This window comes from Miniopterus schreibersii, assembly GCF_964146895.1.
Source record: "Miniopterus schreibersii genome assembly, chromosome: 12".
Lineage (NCBI taxonomy): Eukaryota > Metazoa > Chordata > Mammalia > Chiroptera > Miniopteridae > Miniopterus > Miniopterus schreibersii.
In genome coordinates this window covers 38,371,337-38,392,362 of record NC_138112.1, presented here as the reverse complement: position 1 = coordinate 38,392,362, position 21,026 = coordinate 38,371,337, and the positions used below count along the sequence as shown (strand labels likewise).

Here is a 21,026-nt window from a genome sequence, read left to right as displayed (position 1 = left end):
AGATGAGACTAGCCTTTAGATCTGTGGGCTCAGTAAAATAGACTGAGGGCCTGAGCAGAGCAAAGAGGCAGAGGAAGAAAGAAGGAATGCAGTCCTTTTGCTTCCTGCCTGCCTGCTTGAGCTGGGATATGGGTTTTCTCTTGCCTTTGGACTAGAATGTATACCATTGATTACCCTGGTTCTAAAGCTGTTGAACTTGAAGGAAGTTACACCACCAGTTTTCCTAGGTCTCCAGCTAGTGGACGGCAGGGCCTGGAATTATTCCACCACCATAATCACCTGAGCCAATTCCTGCTATGAGAAAAAAAGAATCATAAAGGAAAACTGACTGAAATTAAAAGTAGATTAATAGATTGGTGTTCTGCAATTCTTAGGATATATTCCTAGAAGTGGAATCACTGGGTCAAATGGCAGATCCATTTTTAATTTTTGGAGGAAACTCCACACTGTTTTCCATAGTGGCTGCACCAGTCTGCATTCCCTCCAGTAGTGTACTAGGGCTCCTTCTTCTCCACATCCTGGCTAGCACTTGTCTTTGTTGATTTGTTGATGGTAGCCACTGTCTTTTTTTTTTTTTTTGCATCTCTTAAATGATTAGTGACTTTAAGCATTTTTCCATATGTCTCTTGGCTATCTGTATGTCCTCTTAGGAGAAGTGTCTATTTAGGTCCTTGGCCCATTTTTCAGTTGCATTGTTTGTCTTCCATTTGTTAAGTTGTATGAGTTATTTATATATTTTGTAAATTAACCCCTTATCAAATGTATCGTTGGCAAATATATTCTCCTATTCAGTGGGATCCCTTTTTATTTTGTTGATGGTTTCTTTTGCTGTGCAGAATTTTTTTATTTTCATGTAGTCCCATTTGCTTATTTTTTTTCTTTGTTTCCCTTACCCTAGGAGATGCATCAGCAAACATATTGCTACAAGAGATGTCAAGATTTTGCTGCCTATGGTTTCTTCTGGGATTTTTATGGTTTCATGACTTACATTTAAGTCTTTTATCTATTTTTAGTTTATTCTTGTGTATGTTGTAAGTTGGTGGTCTAGTTTCATTTTTTTACATGTACCTGTCTGATTTTCCCAACACCATTTATTGAAGAGAAATACATGCACCTCTATTTTCATAGCTGCACTATTTAAAATAGCTAAGATTTGGAAACAGCCCAAGTGCCCATTGGTAGATGAGTGGATAAAAAAGATGTGGTACATTTACACAATGGAATATGATGCAGCTGTAAAAAGGAAGGATCTATTACCCTTTGATACAGCATGGAGGGACCTGGAGAATATTATGCTAAGCAAAATAAGCCAGTCAAAGAAAGACAAGAATCACATGATCTTATTTATATGTGGAATATAATGAACAAAATAAACTGACGAACAGAGGAGATCCAGAGATATGGAAGCACGGAACAGACTGATGAATCTCAGAGGGAAGGGGGTGGGGGGAGCAGTGTAGGTAGAGATTAACTGAAGAACTTATATGCATAGATGCATAAACCATGGACATGGACAGTGATGGGGTGAAGGCCTAACTATCTTATTTCTAATATTAATCTTCTGTAGACATTCAAGACAATCATTATGTTTAAGAAGGATGTGCAAACAGACTTCAGCAATTGTAAAGCAAATGCACCTTGAAGCTTCTCTTCCAAATAGAAAAACTAAAAAAATTTATTTCCCAAGTCCAGGCATTTCATGCTAAATTAATACCCCAAGGTTCTCCTACAGATAAGCCAGGGAAAAAATGAAAAAGAGAAACTTCTATGGAAATGGAAGAAAAATTGACAGTGGGGAGTTGTAACCCACCTCACCATTCGTTTGGCATGGTTTCTATAAATGCTGACTCTGACTAATATGTACCTTGTAGATAAATAGCCTATTTGTATAAGAATTTTAGGACCTGACTCAAATAACACTGACTCCAACCACCAGATGTTCCAGCTCCAGAAGATTTGCTAACATTCAACCATAAAATAATAAAACAAACCTAGAATGACACACATGAGACCATTGCTTGAACATTTTCAAGATCCTTATTGGAATGGACTGAGCTGGTGTGTACTTAGAAAACTTTTCAACTCCCCTTGATCTCTTTGTTCTGCTTTCCCTCTCCCTCTTATAAAAACCTCTGCCTGCATTGAGATGTTAAGATGGTCTTTGCAAAGTGAGTCCACTATCTTCTCACGCTGCTGGCTCTTGAATAAACCTGCTTTCCTTCCACAAGCTCTTGCCTCTTGATTATTTAATTTCAAGTGCAGGCAGCTGAACCTGGGTTCCGTATCAGGAGGCATGGTATAGTTGCTGTATGCTTGAGACAAAAAACTGCCCTGGCTGGTGTGGCTTAGTGGTTGGAGCATCAGACCACACACCAAATGGTCATGGGTTCAATTCCTAGTCAACAGCACATACCTGGGTTGCAGGTTCATTCCCTGCACCCAATCAGGGTGCAGGTGGGAGGCAACCAGTCAACGTGTCTCTCTCACATCAATGTTTCTCTCTCTCTCCCCCCTCCTTCCCTTCCTTCCACTCTCTCTAAAAAGCAATAAAAAAAATACCCTCAGGTGAGGATTAAAAAAAACAAAAAACAAAACACTGACTTATGACTGGACAATATGGAAAATTAGGAGTCAGGATCAATAGATTCCCCATCACAAATCTTGGGCAAAATAGGCTATAGAATTTGATATCATTAAGTATAGATCACATATCTCCATGCCAATAGGGATATCAGGTTCCCAATATTTAGAAACTTCTTGTCTACAGTTTTTGATAGCTCTAGATACCACTGCCTGCTCAATTTCCATGGATGAACCTGCAGAATAAAGCCCGCTTATTCCCTGAAATTCTACTGAACCTCCACCCCTTAAACTTGTATTGTGGACACCTGTCTCCCAAATTAATGACTCAACAGTATCCTAAAGGCCCAGACATACAAGTAGTTGCCACTCAGAGGTGAGAGAGAGGGCAAAACCCTAGACCTAATCCTTGGATCATGAGAAAATCCACTTGATGCCCAACAAACATTTATTTGGAGTTCAGAATCCCATCTCAGGACATTTGCTGAGAAGCAGCAATGTAAATGAAAGCTACTTACAGGCTTCATACTCTGAGGAGAGGGTTTCAGTTGGGCCATGATTGCTGGTTTTTCTTGTTGTTTTTTTGTTTTTGTTTTTTAAAGATGTCTCAGTGTGAAGGACTTTTCCTTTGTGTTTGCTAACTCAGGTACTTGTTTTCTGTAACTTGTTTCACAACATGAACTGGAAGCCTGGACATTTCAGGGGACAAAAACCCAGGAATATCCTTGGAGAGATACCTGTTGAATAATTCCACAGAGAACAAGTCTTTCTTAATGAGTTATGGCTTCAGTCATTTCAGCAACAGGGTGACAGGAAAACAGAGATCAAAGGGAGTGTGGATAAGAATCAGTTTCCCACAGTTGGCCTATGAGAGAGTTGTGTGTGTGTGTGTGTGTGTGTGTGTGTGTGAGTGTGTGTGAGTGTGTGTAGTGGGAGGGAGGGGGAGAGAGAATCAGAGAGAGAGAGGGAGAGACTGGATGTATCTATCTTGGAATCCCTCTCCCACCACAGGTCTTCCAGAAATGGAGCACTGAAGACTTTCTTGTGAGACAGGGACCAGAGCAGATGCTGGCCAAGTAGCCTAGTGTTCCTGTTTCTCTTGGCTAATAAGTAGGTTGGGAATAGTGGGAAATGAAAATACCAAAGACACGTGCTGCAAGACACTCACTCCTGTGCATTTGCCCTACTATCTCACTAGAGGAGAGGCTTTCCTCACTCCTGAGGACAACTGCAGCCTTTCAGCTCCCTGGCAAGAGCGAGGCTGACCAGGAAAGGGAAACACTGACCGACATACACCATTGCTGACGGAGCCCATGCAGAACTCCTGGCCCTGCCTCTATCGCTGTAAGTCACAACGTGAACCAACACCTGAAAGATGGAGATACACCTGGGCATCAGAGGAAAGGGTTTCTAATGAAAGAGAATTACTATGGAAATAGAATAGAATGTCAAGTCACTTTTATCTAGTACATTCACTTAGATTAAAGAAGCTATTTCAGTACTTCAAATAAAAGAGTAGGTAGCTACGAAAAAGAAAAAACTTTCTTTATAATAAAAAGTAATTACTAAATTTACAATACAGTACAGTTAACAATAGGCAGAGTGTTATACAGTAGATCTCTAGGACTTATTCATCTTGCAAAACTGAAAGTTTAAACTTGTTGAACTGTAACACCTTAAAAATTTAAGAGGTTAGATCTCATATGAAGTGTTTTTACCACAATAAAAAAAAGACAATGTGATTGAAAGCAGACTGATAAATAAAAAATTCAAAGAAAATGTTTAGATAAAGTAAATTACAACCTAAAATTTTATACTAGAAAACTATCATAAGACAAAATATATTTGAAAACTTAAAAAACAGGATATTATGCAAAAAGATGAGATTAAAAAGGATGTGTTTCCTTAATCAAGATATTCTGTTTCAAAGCACAACAAAAGTACTAATATTTGAAGTAGATTAATATTCATTCCTAACATTCACTATTTCAAATCACAGAGAAAATGAATTGACACCAATCTGGACCACTGCTTATGTGTTAGGAAATGAGAAAGTCAGTGCAAACGTTCAATTTTTCAATTCCCACATTCTCATCATGCTCTTTTATTTTCATTTCCAATGAGAAACTAAATCCAATATAATATAATAATATAATAATAAATATAATATAATAATATAATAAATTATATTATACTTATTATATTATATTATAATTATATTATATTATATTATTATATTATATTATTATATTAATTATATTATATTATATTATATTTATTATATTATATTAATTATATTAATTATATTAATTATATTAAATATTATATTATATTATATTATATTATATTATATTATATTATATTATATTATATTATATTATATTATATACCAGTAAGTAGTAATATCAGTATGATTATGAAATTCTGATTTCAAAGTCAAGGCTCTTAACTGTCCACTGTTCACTCTCTACATGTCACCTGCAAGAGCACCCTGGTCACTAAGTATTGAGCTTGGTTTTAACCATTACCATGAGCAGCTCCTGCTTCATTAATGTTACATGGATTGAGCACATCAATCACTGTCTCCTGGCACCTATGATTTTCCCATGATACTCTAGGCTCCTTATGTAAATCAGCACCTCCTGGGCTTTTCCTTCTACCCCACATCCTAGGGGATTTGGCACCTACCTTTTCTTGGGAAGTGAACTGCAGAAAGGGCACCTACAGTGGAGAAACAGAGACCCAGTTCTAATTCTACTTCCTCCACTCATTAGCTATGTTACATTGGAACATACCTTATAAATTCCTTTAATTCCTTGATAAGAGTTCTTTCTTTAATGATACTTTTGAAAATTAACTTGGGTAAAGATGTACATTCTCTTTATATATTTATACATATAATTATATATATACATACCAGTGTGTGTGTGTAAGTATAAGTGTGCTTGTACATACCTTTCCCAGGCCTAGTACTCTCCTTTTCATTCCACTGGGGCAACTTATTAACCCCTCTGTATCTTCATGTGGGCTCTGTGCGGTTGCAGCCTTAATTTATAATGCATGCTTTTCCCAGAAAAGTTTCTTTACTATTTTGAATAAATCTAATCCTCATCAAAATTTGAAACTGATTTTAAATGTAAGGGGAAAAAAAATGCACGGGATGACATGTAGAGTGTTATACTCCGATGTTTCACCACAAATAAAAGCCCTGAACATCAAAAGGCAACAAGAATAGCTGTCCCTCTGCATGGCTCCCTTTGTTGGACAGTTCTTAGAAACTTATATTGTTCCTGATAAAGGGCCTTGAAACAGTCCCAGCCTTGGTGTAAAAAGTTCAATAATACAAAACTGGGATTGGAGTGGTCTTGACAGCAGAGTCTGGAAACTTGACAAATGAAACTTCAGTAGAATCATTTTCTGTTCCTCTAAAGGGCACAGATCCATTGCACAGGACACTGACACAGCTGATACTTTTAAGTGATCTTGAGAGCAAATATTTATTATATTGTGTGGGACCCTTAAATAGGTGCTTTACATTGAGTGACAGTTTCACACGACTATCTTAAAAGTTAGGTGCTGTTTAAAATCCAATTTTTATTTTATGAGAAGAAACAAAAATGTATCCATTGTTACACACCTTGTAAGAGAAGAGACAGGATTTAAACTCAAACACTCTGAACATAAAAATTTTCACTCTGGGTACATATATTACTTTTGTTTTTTTCCTCAACTCCCTTATGACACTTCTATCTGCTGGGCAATAAACAGACATACTCTCAAATACTCTTTAGTGGGTGGTGGTGGGTGAGGTTATTATGGACTGTCCTACCATGATGGATGCTCACAGACAGGCTTTGCCATGTCTCCTAAAATCGATGTGGTACCAACATTGCTCTGTCTTTAAGAGCGATTAGATATCTTTCACTGAGAATACAGAAAAGGGTTGCTGGGTAAACGAGATTCTCTTCTGACTTAAAACAGAAACAGTTGTCAATCTCAAGAATGACTAAAAGTTCTAAAGAAGGGAGACAACAAAGAAGAGATGGTCTGAGTGTAGAGATCAGCTCAGGTGCATGAGATGAGCCCCAGCACAACGGTTGCTACACAGAAGTGGGTGGGGGAAGGAGAAGGTTCAGGAGCTTGGTGGGCACAGAGTCATGGGAACGGGACAGTTCCAAGGATTGAAATAGGGATAAACAGCGTGAGAAAAGCAACATTTAGAGAATTTATAGATGAGTGACCCATGGTTTGTGACATTAAAAAATGAGACAGTGCCTGCTTCATAGTCTAGGAAAACCCCAACCCGACGGGGAGGAGCAGCCATGGAAAGTGTCAAGACCTTGGGATCAGAGGTGGAAGAGTCCTCGAAGGCACTGTACTCGGATTCATTCTGCAGCCCTACAACCCAGTAGCCATTTTCAGGTTTGAATCTGGAGTAAACCTTTTGACAACCTGTACCTCGTCTAACACCAAACTTTATATTACAGGAACGTTTTCTACAATATACCCCCAGGATCCATGCAGTCTTCTTGGTCACATCTATTTCCCAGTAGTGTTTCCCTGATGAGAAATATTGGGAGCCCAAGACACCATAATTATAATACTTTATAGGCCAAATTGGCACAGATGCCAACTGTCTCTGATCCTTTGAAAGGGTGAGATTCAAATTTAGGTTGAATGGATTCAATGTGATGTCCACTGCAGAGAAAAAGAAAAGTGAAGATTAGGTGACAGATACAGGTTTGGTTTATCTGGTGACATGGAGAGGGAACTTGGAAAGGGACCAGGAAGAACTTGTATTGACAATCGGGGAAGTAGGCCAAAGCTATGGAGAAATGTATTATATGTAAGTATCAGGAGGTGAGGAAAACACATGGGACTGAGATCATCAGATCTCACTGAAACCACAAACTTCTGAAAGGGGATCAGAACACAGTGACTTGAAGACCCAGTAACTTCTTACCCCAGTAGCACTGGACATGCGTTAGCTCTGAAATGATAAAAGATTCAATAATGTTGATTAGAAGCAAATGATTAAAACGCTGATAGCTATCTTGTCTCTAGAGCAGGGGAAGGGGAGAAGACTACTGTTGGCTATGAACCAGTGAATGAAAGGATGAAACAGAACCTAGCCATTCTCCCTTAACCACATCTCCGTCTGCAATGTCCTTTCTTCTCTGAACACCCTCCTTTCTATCCTCACATTGAAGCCATACCAGATCCCCAGTTTAGTCCCTGACGCCACAAAGATCCCCCATCCACACAGCTGCTCTGGCTCTCCTCACCTTTAAACACATGCAGCATTCCACTCAGATCTGGAGCATGGAATCCACGCTTCAGTTTTTTGGAAATAATTTTTGGCTTCTTCAATGTCCACACCTCACTCCTAAGGATGACAAAAAAATGTTGACCCTACATCTCTTACCTTGTGTTCTTCCAATACCACTGTCTTCCTCTACATCCATGCCATTAATGCACTTGAACCTTCTCTGAGAAGCCTGAGGAGGGGAGAAGGAAGTGCACTGCTAGTGGAGCCAGAAAAAATGTGCTCATGCCTACCTTCCCAGTTACCCTCTGTGTGATCTTGGGAAGGTTTTCACCTCAGAGTAACAGTTTCTTCTTCTAAAAATAGAATAATTAGCCCTTCCTTTGATACCTTGTGGAAATAATGAATTAGATGAAATAATGTATAAGAAAAGCCTTTGCTACCTCTAAAAAAGGTATGTAATATATGGACCTTTCCACATCACAGAGGGTCCCCAAAAAAGGGGCCACAGAAGTGGGTTCCAGGTAGATCAGTGGTAAGGTTGCAGATCTTGGCTGTGATTTGGGTCTCTTTTTGGAAAGCTTTTGAGCCTGTACCCTAGTCCAAAGCCTCAACTCCAGTGATGTGGTCCATATATAACATTTAAGATTTCAGGTGTTCTGGGAAAAGTTAAAAATACTTGACAAAGAAAAAGTTGTCTACTGAACAAAAAATGGTTAGACTTCCATGTGTTTGTGAAGAATTTGCAGCTGCCAGATGAATTGGCAACTTTAGATACAAAGGCTACACTTTCCTATATAAGCTTCTAAAGTGTGTGAACAGGAGACACAAATTATTGGCACAAGCGTCAAAGCCCCAAACCACAAGGCTCAGATCTGCTTTTGCAAATCTGAGGAGAACCTTATAGAATGGCCTGGTCTCCTCCATTCTTGTTTAAGCAAAGTAAGTATAAAGGTGTTGCCCCATAACCTATTTTAGAGCTCAATGAGGCCCTCCATATGATGAAGACAAGTATCATCTAGGAAATACAGGAACCAGAGCAAGGACAGAGAGTGAATTAAATGAATGAAGTAATAAGAGTCTGATAGTGAAGTCCCTTATCCTTATTATCCTTACTGGCTCTAACTCCGTGAATTTCAACCATTGAATCCACTACCACAGAATCTGGCTCATTCTCAATAAATATAAGACACTTAGATCCTCATCTATGATCAGCAATTTAAAATAATACTACATCTAACTTTTCTTGCTTTGGGAGATTTTTCATCCTGGTTGACAACCAAATAACTCTCATGACTACAAACCTTCCTTCATAACACAAATGCACCACTCCTGGTCACCTGTACGCACCATTTCATGATTCCACTTGTGTCCTAGCAAGAAAGAAAAAAAACATGAGTCAGGGAATATAAATATTACAGCAGGATTAATGAAACAAAGAAGAAAAAAACAATAAAGAACATCAGAGAAATAAAAGTTATTTGAAAATATCAACAAAATTGACAAACCTTTAGCTAGACATTCTAAGGGGGGAAAAAAGAGAGGAGGCAAATTACTAAAATACGGAGTGAAAGAGGAAACATTACTATTGACTTTATAGAAATTATAGGTTAGGGACTATTGTATGCCTATAAATTAGATAACCTAGATTAAATGAACAAATTCCTAGAAACACAGAAACTACCAATACTGATTCAAGAAGAAATAGAAAATCTGAATAGACCTAAAATATGTAGAGATTGGATTGGAAATCAAAATCTTTCTGTAAAGAAAAGTCCAGCCCCAGGTGGCTTTACTGGAGAATTCTACCAAAAGTTCAAAGTAGAAATAATACAAATAATTCACAAATTGTTCCCAAAAATAGAAGAGGAGGGAACACTTCCCAACTCATTCTATGAGGCCAGTACTATTCTGATGCTAAAACCAGACAAACACATCACAAGAAAAGTAAACTATAGGTCAATATCCTTTATGAATATAGACACAAACTTTTTCAACAAAATAGTAGAAGGTTGAATCCAGCAAAATATAAAAGATTATATACCACGATCAAGTTTGTTTTATCCCAGAAATGCAAGGTTAGTTTAACCTAAGAAAAGCAATCAATATAAAACATCATATTAATAGAATAAAAGATAAAAACCACATGATGATTTCAAAAGACAGAAAAAAGATCATGTGACAAAATCCAACTCCTTTCATGATAAACACAGAACAGTAAAAATAACAATAAACTAGGAATTGAAGGGAAGCTTCCTCAGCCTGATAAAGGCATCTAAGAAAACCCACAGCAAACATCATGCTGAATGGTGAAATATTGAGTAATTTTCCCCCCTAAGATCAGGAACAAAACAAGGATGTCTGCTGTCACTACTTGTATTAAAATGGTAACAGAGGTTCCAATCAAGGCAATTAGTCAAGAAAAAGAAATAAAAAGCATCACTACTGGAGAAGAAGTAAAACTATCTTTATTTGCAGAATAGATGATGTTATATGCAGAAAACCTCTTCCGGTTTTTAAATTATAACTCACTGCTGCTGTTGATTCCAAACTTTACATACTAATTATTATCTATTGTGTGTAGTCATGTACCCAGGATAATATATTCCACAATGAAGAAGAAACACAGAAGCAATTCAGAATATCTAAAAAGTAGAACCTTTTTTCACCAAACCATATTGTTTTCTTTCTTATGCCCACTTGTCAAAAATGGTAACAATATACATTCAGTCCCTTTCCCAAACACTAAAAAGCTCTTATCACTCCAGTCCTTGCCATATCTTTAACTTCTTTTGGTTGTCTGCATTTCCACACCATCACCGCTTTGTTTTTGAACAGTATGTATCAAACTATTTGGCTTTACTCTTAAATGCTGCTGGCCGGTTTACAACCAAAGAGTGTGTGCTCTTTGTATTAACATAATCGGTAGTACCTGACAAAGAAGTCAACTAAAATCTCCTTAATGAAAAGAAAAAGGATTGTGTCCCGAGAGATATTACTTTAGTCCCAGATGGATCTGGAAGCTAAAATCCTGGCCTTTTTGTGTTTCACGATTCTCTTTCCTTCCCTATCTGTGGACTTTATTCTCAGACTCTCTACAAGGCCAAAGGGACCTGTTAGCACCAACACCAGGATTAGAGAGAAGGCAATTTAGACTGTGTTTTAAGAATCTTAGATTGGGTCACCCTTTTTACCTGCAGCAGCTCCATGGCTGACCATTCGCTGCGACGCTCCAGATCTGAGATGAGCTCTTTCAGCAGCTCGCTCTGCTGAGCCAGTTCATTCTCCGCCTCAGCTAAGCCATCCAGGGTCTTGGTCTCCTCTTCCTCCAATTTCTGCAGTTCTTTTTGCTCCTCACTGTCCAGGATGCTTCTAAGCTGATTGAATTCTGTTTGTATCCTTTGTCTCTCCATCTGTATCTGATTCTGCAAGATTGAACAAGGGAGAGAAGTGATGAGTCTATCAGCCTGAGAGCCTATTGCAAGGGATTAGGAGTCAGGAAAAAAAAAAAAAAAATTGTTTTTCGGGAAGTTCTAAACAGGAGAGGGGTAGAAATAGGGGAGCAATTTGGGGGAGAGCTGTTTTTCCTGGTATTTTCTTTGCACTACAGATGAAGAGGCCTCAGACTCTCTTATCTAGGCCAACCCTGGAACAAATGTGAGGCTTGAGTAAGGTTTAGGTTGTAAGCAGCTGTCCTGGACATTCATGTCCTCCCGCATTCCCACACTCTCACATTTGGACTTGGAGGAAGATCCGGGTCTTTTGCCCAGTGTCTTGCTTCCACTGGGGGTGTCAGAGCCTCACTGGAAAAAGATGGAAAACCGAGTTCTTCAGCCTTCCTTCCATTAAGACTGTCTTTGCTCTCAATTCCAAATATCTGGGTGTACTTGTGACATTTACAACTGTAACGTGTTTACTTGTAACACCCATTTTCCTGCTCCTTCCCCCAGCAGAGACAGGACAAGGGAACTAACCAAATGGCTTCTGGACTCATTCAACGCCAGGAAATGAAGAGGAAGGGGCTTCCTCGTGATCGGCATGGAAGGCCCCGCCAAAATTCCTATCTCAGAGCTTCCTCAGGGAGAGTCTCCTCCTACCTTCCAAGAAGCTCTCTCTTCTCTGATGTCAGTGCCCAACCTCTCAGCTTCCTGATGCTCCTTCCTCAGCCTGTCCAGAGCTGCATGGAGCTTCTCCTGTGAGAGAGGAATCACAGAGTCAAGCTATGGGCTCCGAAGAGACTGGTTTTACTGAAACTGTGCTTAGAATCTGGTGATGAGAATCTACGGCATGGGAGAAAAATCTGAGGAGGTGAATGCTTTCTTTATTCCTGGGTGATGGAAGTCACCAACCCCTCACCAAGAGCAGCCTGATTTTCTTTCTTTTAGAGTAAATACTGATTCTGCTATGGCCAAGGAAAGTCCCATCCTGTTATTAAAACTGGTTCCACATCCAATCCCCAGTGTTCAACAGCAACCATCCTGCTGAGAGGAGCGATGAGGGAGAAACCTATGAAAGAAATTCTCCATCCACACGGCAAAGGAGAAGAGAGGAAAACTTTTCACATTGGTCAAAGTCTGTACTCTAGACTCATCTTTTATGTAAAAGGGAGAATACACAGAAATGTTCTGCAGGCATGGGAAGCTGAGCATAGGGGAAGAGACATACATGGAAGAAGGTTACAGGGCTTAGTACTAAGATGCTGCAGTCAGTAAAGCAGGATGGAAAGGTGAGATTTCCCACCAAGTCCTATCTTCCACCCCATCTCCCTTCATGCTGGGCCTTACCTCATATTCCTTGACTACCACCTCCGTGGGAAACATCTGATGACCAAGGTGCTCCTGAGAACTGAATTCACAAAGCTGACAAACAGCTTTCCTATCCACCTTACAAAAGAGTCGGAGTTTCTCTCCATGGCTCACACAGAGATCTCTCTTCTGCGACTCCTCTGGGCTTAGCTTGACTGCTCTGAGCTTCTCCACTATGTTGGCCAGATGCTGATTAACCCATAGATTTCCAAGCGAGTATCTGACAGCACACACAGGACAGCTGCTTTCCCCCCCTGGGCCGATCTCCTTGTCAGTGATGCAGGCTCGGCAGAAGCTGTGGCCACAGTTTAGACTCAAGGGTTCTGTCAAAAGCTCCATGCAGATGGCACAAGTCACCTTCTCCTTTATGTTCACCAGGAATTTGAAAGCCATGTCAGCTGCTCCCCTGGTTTCTTCCTGAGGCTCTTCTTACTTAAAGATTCCTTATATGGATGGGCAAATTGAAAGGAGATGGTGTAAGAATGGCACAAACAAAAAGGATGCAGACATTAAGGACTGGCCAGAGCTGAAAAATGGAAGGACCAGAAAGAAAAAGGGGGGCCAGGGAGGATGAATTTAATGACTTGGGTAAGCCACCAGTGCCTCAGAGCTTTGGCTTTTCTTTCATCCTCGAATGATCCACCCCTTGATATTTGTATGACTTCCTCTTATACTTCACCAAGCTCTCTTCTTGCATGTCTTCTCAACACAGGGGCCTATTATGACTAACTTCTCTACAGCACAATCACCAGAACATCCCTTGGTGTATCATTTGCCATCGTTTTCTTATTACTACTATGTAGTATATGCTATTCTTTCTTAAATATCCTATTTTTAAAATGTAATCCACACACAGACCAAGCACTTTGTTTTTATTCACTGCCGAGCTGAGAAAACAAGGGAACACAATGCTTGATAAATATAGAAAGAACCTCCTCATTTTCCCATAGGTGATGAAACTTTTTTTTTAAAAATCAGCATTTTATCTTTCTGTTCCATTAATTAGCAGTTCACCAATAGGTGAGCTCTGGGGCCACAGAAATGGTTTCCAGTGAGGAAGTATTTCTCTTTTAATATATGTGTCCCGCACAAAGCTGTCTCATATTCACTCCCAGGAGACACCAACAGAAATAGCAAGGACCACTATAGGGAAGTAATCTTATCACTAACAGCTGTTAACCAGTTACGACTGACTATACCTGACTTTCACCTATTTATTCCTCATGTGAAAAACCTTGAAAAATAAGAGTGCTCCCTTTATTCAGATGTGTAAATGGAATCAAGGGACTTACAAAGATTATTCAATTCAGTAAGTTGAATTGGGGTGAATATAATGTCCTCAGGGTCCTCTTTCAGAGGTCTGGTAAGTATGATAAACACTACCACACAGAGGTACACATTTTTGGGAAATCAAATAGGAGACCATAAAAAAAAAAAATCCCCTTTGAATAAGTAAGGATTGAACTGAAAGCTGAAAGACGAGAAGGGAATATGGAATGAGAAAGAGGGAAAATATTTAGGGAGAAGGAATCACATATATGAATGCCCTAATGATGGAAGACACAGCATCTTCTACGAATTTTAGAATGCCAGTGTGGCTGGTGTGCAGAGCTGCTAGGCCTTTTGCATGACAGGCACCTAAAGAGGCTAGAAATGCGACACTTCCTAAAAGATATAAAAGTGATAGTCTCTTGTTTACAAAAGACCTGTCATGAGGAGGATAACATACTTCCTGTATCCTTGTGTGGACCCTCACTAAAGCTCACCTGAGGCAGTCATGCCAACATGCTGTGTCTTCTATCTTATATATGTCTTTGCTAAGCTAAGCAAACCTGGCTGGTTCATGTTCTGTTGTCACAGGAGTGGGAATGGCAAACCAAACCTGAAACTATAGCTGGTGGTCAGTCAGAAGACATACCACGAAGTGGCTGCACGGGAATGTTGACTCTTACAACCTGGGTTAAATATGAACAAGGATCTGTAAGGGGAGGGAGTGTGAAGACCTCAGTAGTTATGGATGTCTTTATACTTCTTCTAGTTAACTGAAATTGTGTCCCTCCCACAAATATGTTTGCCTGTGTGAATGTAGCCTTATTTTGCACTGAGGTCTTTGCAGATGTAATCAAGTTAAGATGAGGTCATACTGGAAGATGGTAGGAGCTAAATCCAAAGACCAGAGTCAGTATAAGAGGAAAGGGTACACAGACACATAGGGAAGAAAGACATGTGACAACGGTGGCAGAGACTGGAGTAATACAGCAGCAAGGCAGGAATGCCAAAGACTCCTGGAAACCACCAGAAGGTAGGAGACAGACATGGAACAGATTGTCCCTTAGAGCCTCCTGGAGAAACCAACTCTACTACTACTTTGGCTTTGGACTTCTGGCCTCCTGAATGGTGAAATAATAAATTTTTCTGTTTTAACCCATTTAATGTGTGATAATTTGTTACAGCAGCATTAGGTTATTAATATAGCTGAGAAGATTTGATAATGAAAGATCTGAGGTATATAACAAACTATGAATCTCGCCCTTGCTCTAAAAAGAAAGGATGGGAGTGTAATGAAAGCTGTATGGAGATACATTTAGGCCTAGAAATCTGCCCGTTTCTCCAATGATCCATGAAGTGAACCTGATGAGGAATAAGACTGCCATGGATGTGGGTTGGCAGGTGCAATACAGCCAATGGTACAGATACTAACAATTGTTTAAAGTCCATATACTATTCGCCCCTTTCTGCGGTGACAATTGATTAGGTCAGGCTCTGATGACTAGTGAAAACAGGAGTTTACAAAAAATGATAATTTCTACCCCTGCTTACAATTGAAGCTCTAAGCCAGCCATAGGTGTGCAGTTCTCTGTTATCTCTTATTCTATTCAGTATGCAACCAATACTGAAAAACACCAAGAACCTATGGTGGAGAGAGGAATGGAACATGCTTTCTCCCACGGGATTGTGGACCTTACATCAGAGTAGGGCTACAAGGAGTTGTATGTTGAATGGATATTCATTGCACTTTTTCACAGCAGCAGCCTGCTTTAGTTCATATGAATTAAAATTTAAAAAGCCCGGCTGGGCGTGGCTCAGCGGTTGAACATCGACGTCGGATCCAGGAGATGGCGGATCAATTCCTGGTCAGGGCACATGCCCGGGTTGCGGGCTCGATCCCCAGTTGAGGGCCTGCAGGAGGCAGTCGATCAATGATGACTCTCATCATTGATGTTTCTCTCTCTCTCTCTCCCTCTCCTTTCCTCTCTCTGAAATCAATAAAGATATATTTTTTTAAATTTTAAAAATAAATAAATACATCTATTTTACCCCATGTGTTGGGCCTTGTTCTTGACCCTGGGGAGACAATATCTGGGCAGAAATGGACCCTCTCTAGGGTAGGCATAGACTCCCAGGAAGGCAGTAACAGTGATTTCTGAAAAGTGGGAGAGCGGGAGTGTAGGACAGATTGGGCATGTGTCAGAAAAGATGTGACATGTCAAAAGTGTGCAAATTGCTCACAAATGAGCTTAGGATGAGACATAATTAGTGTCAGAGCACAGTTCTTAGCAAGACCATTTCATCTTTGGGCCCCTCTGAGCAATAATCAACCCCTATTAATTAGCTCTGAACAAAGAAAAACAGGAAGCAGTAGAGGGAACCGTCATGCAGAGGTGTGTGGGAGAGCTCTAAGGCAGGTGAGGACACCAGCATCGACGGCAGCAGGCCCGCCTGTTCAGGGAAGCGCAAAGAGAGTCCTGAGGCTGCAGCTCGGGGACACAGGATAAAAGGCAGCCTCGCGGGCAGGCAGCAGGCGTCACTCAACCTGCTGCCTTCAGGCGGACCAGCCATGAGGCTATGTCAGGAAGGCCACAGACAGCCTCTCAGGGGTTGCTGGGGAGGGGGGAGGGGGGGAGTAAAAGAATCAGGAACCCCTGGCAATGCCCCCAAGACTCCATTCTATCTGATGCCCCGTAGTAGGAGCTTGGGCTTTCACAAATTTGTAAAACAGGGACCTCTTTTACAAACAGGGAGTGGAGTTGGGCAGAAGAGACTTTCTGTGTATCTCTTTAACAGAGATGTTGAGAGACAGATAGAGACACAAACACAGAGATTACAGTTCCCTTCTGCAAGATAGATAATCGAATCTGTAAAGAGAGGAGGGGGGATGAACTCAGCTTGGAAAAATAGGGCCCCTCCAGGAAACAAGGCCTTCTGCCTCTCCAGACCTGCCATCCGTCTGCACTCAGAGCAGGAAGGCTGCAGCTGGCTTTTCTTCCCTTCAGAGCACATCTGGGCCACAAACTAAACTCACCTAACTTCACCTAGTACTTTTCCCTGGGAGTCTCCCACCCTCTGCCTGCCTTAAACCTCCCCACATACCTTCAAGTACTGGCGGAGATGTCTTGACTCCCAGTTTAAGTGGTGAGGAAAAGACAGGGCAGTTCCTGTCAAGATTCATTCCCCATACAGGGGCTCAGTCTACATGAAGTAGTTTCTTGGGAGGAACTGGCTGAGAAGTGAAAGTGAAATTCTTGAGGCTGGCAGAAAAAGAAAAGAGGGAGGAGCTTCTGGGCCAAATGGGCTGCGGTCCTTTAGCACTGCCAAGAGTAATGCAGTAGAAGGGTGGGGTGGGGAGGGAAGATTTGCCCCAGGGGATATTTGTCAAGACTACGGGGGAGGCTGCTGCCATCTAGTGGGTAGAGGTCAGGGATACAGCTAACCATACTACAACGCATAGGACAGCTCCCACAACAAAGACTTATCCAGTCCAACCATCTACCAACATGTAGTATGTTCAAAGTAGGAAAAAATGGTCACCTTTGGAAACTCATCTTAGGGTATCAAGAGTTCCTCTTGTGCATTACCGGCAGCTTCAAAAACCGTACCCACCCTGGCCTGGATGGGAGGGTAAACAAGTTTGGTGTACTCAGCAACCTGCAAGTGGTTCCACGGGATTGTACTTTGAGCTCCAGGTAAACAGAAGAGAGGCCACAGAGGTGGGCAACAGTCACACCATGAAGATTCATTTATACAGGCAGAGGGAGAACTGAAATTATCCAGAGGATGATGACAACCACTACATAGATATCAGAGCAGGAGCCAAGTGGCAGCTTTTGTTACCAAGTAAAGGGGTTTGCTCAATCAATCGCAAACAGCAGTTTTCAGCAAAAGTAAAGGTTTATTTTGAAGGAAATGATGCCAAACCCAGATCACAGGTGAGCTATTGCTCTAAGACCTGGTCTCCCTGATGTCTTCTAAGGGATGGGTTACATAGGGGAAAAAATCATTAATTATGGCGACAGAGGGAGCTGGGGTTGTGGGCTCTGCTGGTTGGACAGGGCCAAGGCAGGGAGTAGCTGAGCATGGTATCAGGTCTTAATGTCAGCATGATGTCATTCTGTCTGATGCCATGAGGGTGTGGTCGGTGGGGTGGTTCGGCTTTTCTGGGTCTGGAGCTGAAACACAACTAAGGTCTAGTTTGACTGAAACTCAGTCTCTGTAGTCAACAGACCCAAGGCTTTGTTCCTGAGATTATCTGATGCTGACTAGAACTTCATTGTCCTGAGGGTTTAATACCTAAGGGAGTGGACATGCAAGGCAGAGGGAAGTGGGTGAGTCAGGGTGCTGAATGAGGCCAGTTTAAACCAAAAGGAAAGAAAGGAGAAAGGTCATATTAAAAAAATAGATTCTGCCCAGTTGCACGTTCCTAGATCCCTCTGGTTTTGCTCCCATTATTGCCCATAGTCCCACACTCTCCCAGAGCTGGGCCCAGCAGGGCTCGCTTTTCAGTGAGCCTCTCCTTGCAGAAACGAAGCAGAAGCCTGTGTCTCCACAGTATCAGTAAGCATAAGGCCCCACGGAACGAAAGATAATTTTGTACATCGTTTTTATTTTAGTTTGAAGCTTTTCTGGCTGTTTTTTAAATATACTTTTAAATTTTTTCACAGAACTACTTAACAGGCATTCTAAAGCTTATTAACATAGAACCGTGCAATATATGTTTTTTAATATTTCAATTTGTAACGAACTACTTGCCCATTCAGTTTTGCTAGTTGTGCTACATTTTACCTTGTTCGTTTGTGTAAAATGATCACACTCCATTTGCACAAATTTATTTTAGTACCCTATCAAATTCTTACAAAAAACCAAGTCTCCCCATATGAGGTAAGACAGCAATCTGGAGACAGAAAGGAGCTGGGGTAACTCCCCAAAACTGAAATCATCAGCCCAGCTCTATAAAAGACCGCAGGCTGCTGCAGTTGCCTCCACCTGTGACCCCAGCCAGTGGTAGTTGGAGAGTGAACGACTCAGAAGGGCAGGGGCTGGTGCTAGGGCAGCTAGCACAGCACAAGTACAGACATTCAGAGCTTAAGCTTCTGGTATAAAACTCCACCCATCAGTTGTCAAAGGAGACCTTCTGAATATTTTGCACACAATGCTGCTAAGTGGCACATTTACCAAATGAAGAAGAAAATCTGAGGCCTATGAGAACGCATGAAGTATACAAATGCCACCGGTAGAGAATCAACTGTTTACCTCAGCTTTCTGAAAACACATTCAATGACAAAAGTGCAATCATATCCCACATCAAATATAAATATTCTAAAAGAAGTGTAAGTTTGTTAAAGATGACCACTTGGCATACTAGCATGTTTGGCATAAAGATAATTAACATTTATTTATCAACTACGAGATGTCTGTCCCTCATCCTTCCCATGAGTTGAAGATAAAACAAGCTTTGTTAAGTCTCCAATATTCTCAAGAAAATTTATACCATTTAGGATATAGGGCTGTTACCTGTAGGATCTGTCAACTGAAAAAATAATATTGATTAGGTGTTTTGTCACCAAAAGGGATTTATTCAGAAAAAAGAAAGGATTGCAACCCAGCGCATGTAGACATGGCCAGCCACGTGCACACCTGGCTTGTGCCAAGACGGAGGGGTATTTATGGAAGGAAAAAAGAAAGAGAAAGGGAAGTTGGAACCATAGTGTGAACAGTTCCGTTTATTATAAACAGAGTCCTTCCTGTAGGTGGGGCCACATAGCTATTCTCAGGGACAGAAAGTTATGAGCAGAAATGATGAATTCCATATATGAACTAAGGATTTAAGAAGCAAACTGTCTCCCGTTTTCATTACCCTTCTGCTGTCTTGATGCTGATGGCAATGCTGTCTTAGGGGATGGCAGAGCCACAGATGGAAGAAAGCTTGGCCCATGAATCCCATGTGCAACAGTGCCATTCACAAACTAGTTACACTCATGTTAGATTTTCACATGAACAAGAAATAAAGTTACTTAGTATTTGATCCATTTTATGTTTTTGGATTTATTTTTCATAGTTTAGCCTACATCACACCAAAAATGTCAAAGCCTGGAGGCCTCTGCCCAGACCCCCCAAGAGAAAGTCAGAGCTGAAAACGCATTCCATGTATCCTAATAATTCTCCCCACATCCCACCTACAGCATCCCAGCAAGCTGTTTGACTTCCCTGTTAACTAAGGCCATTCACTGGATACACCTCCATAGGGAGAGGACAGCTGGGCTAAGTCCTTTCGCCTGGAACTTACTACATGGGAAAATAAACAGGAAGGACACAATTACACAGATTCTTTTACCATCATCTCTCATCCCCCAGCTTCCACCAGCTATATGGGCACTGGTTTGCCTACTCTGTCTCCTTTCATATTTCTTCCAATTGAAGTCCAGATCAGAATGAGGAGTGTGCATTGAACCTCCCAAATGAAGCCCTACCCTAGAGCAACCCAGTACTGGGCTTTTACTATGACTTATACTTCATTTCACCACAGGCACTAATTAACTAGAGCTGAACCCTGAGGATGAACTTTGTATTTCCTCAAACCATGACGAATTTCAATGTCCCACAGACTGAGGGCTAAAGACAGGGAACAGACTATGCACAATCTATTCTCTGGCCATGATCCCTTTCTAGGACCTTCTAAATTGTAAATTTCCAGTTATGCTCAGATCCTCTTCTCTGCCATTACCTTCAACAAAAATGCCTCAGAGAGGTAGAGGGTCCATGTAGAGATAAAAGTATCTGCTTTATACTACAGCCCTCTTATGGGGAGAAATTGCATTACAGGATAAGCTGTCCAATAGAAATATAACGTGAGCCACATACGTAATTCTAAATTTTCTAGTATCTACATCAAACAAGTAAAGTGAAACAGGTGAAAATAATGTATACTTTATTTAATCCAATATATCCAAAATGTTATTATTGTACTCTACAATATAACAATTATTAATAAGATCTTTTACATTATTTTTTGAACCAAGTCTTCAAAATCTGGCGTGCATTTCACCTATAGCACATCTCAATTCAGACTAGTCACATTTGAATTGCCAGTGGCCCTTGGC

The 21,026-nt window shown here is 40.8% G+C and overlaps 1 protein-coding gene across 1 annotated transcript in view; it reads right to left on the bottom strand.

Annotated features, from left to right (window-relative positions):
* Positions 1-6,061: 6,061 nt before the first annotated feature.
* The window catches only part of LOC308565187 (E3 ubiquitin-protein ligase TRIM34-like), a 28,410-nt gene continuing 13,445 nt past the window's right edge, over positions 6,062-21,026 (bottom strand). The window contains 9 exon segments of the mRNA XM_081153998.1: positions 6,062-7,278; positions 7,544-7,570; positions 7,866-7,966; positions 9,197-9,219; positions 11,041-11,271; positions 11,944-12,039; positions 12,631-13,047; positions 13,049-13,083; positions 14,681-14,707. Of these exon segments, the coding sequence (XP_081010124.1) occupies positions 6,713-7,278; positions 7,544-7,570; positions 7,866-7,966; positions 9,197-9,219; positions 11,041-11,271; positions 11,944-12,039; positions 12,631-13,047; positions 13,049-13,083; positions 14,681-14,707 (1,523 nt within the window). The 3' untranslated portion in view covers positions 6,062-6,712.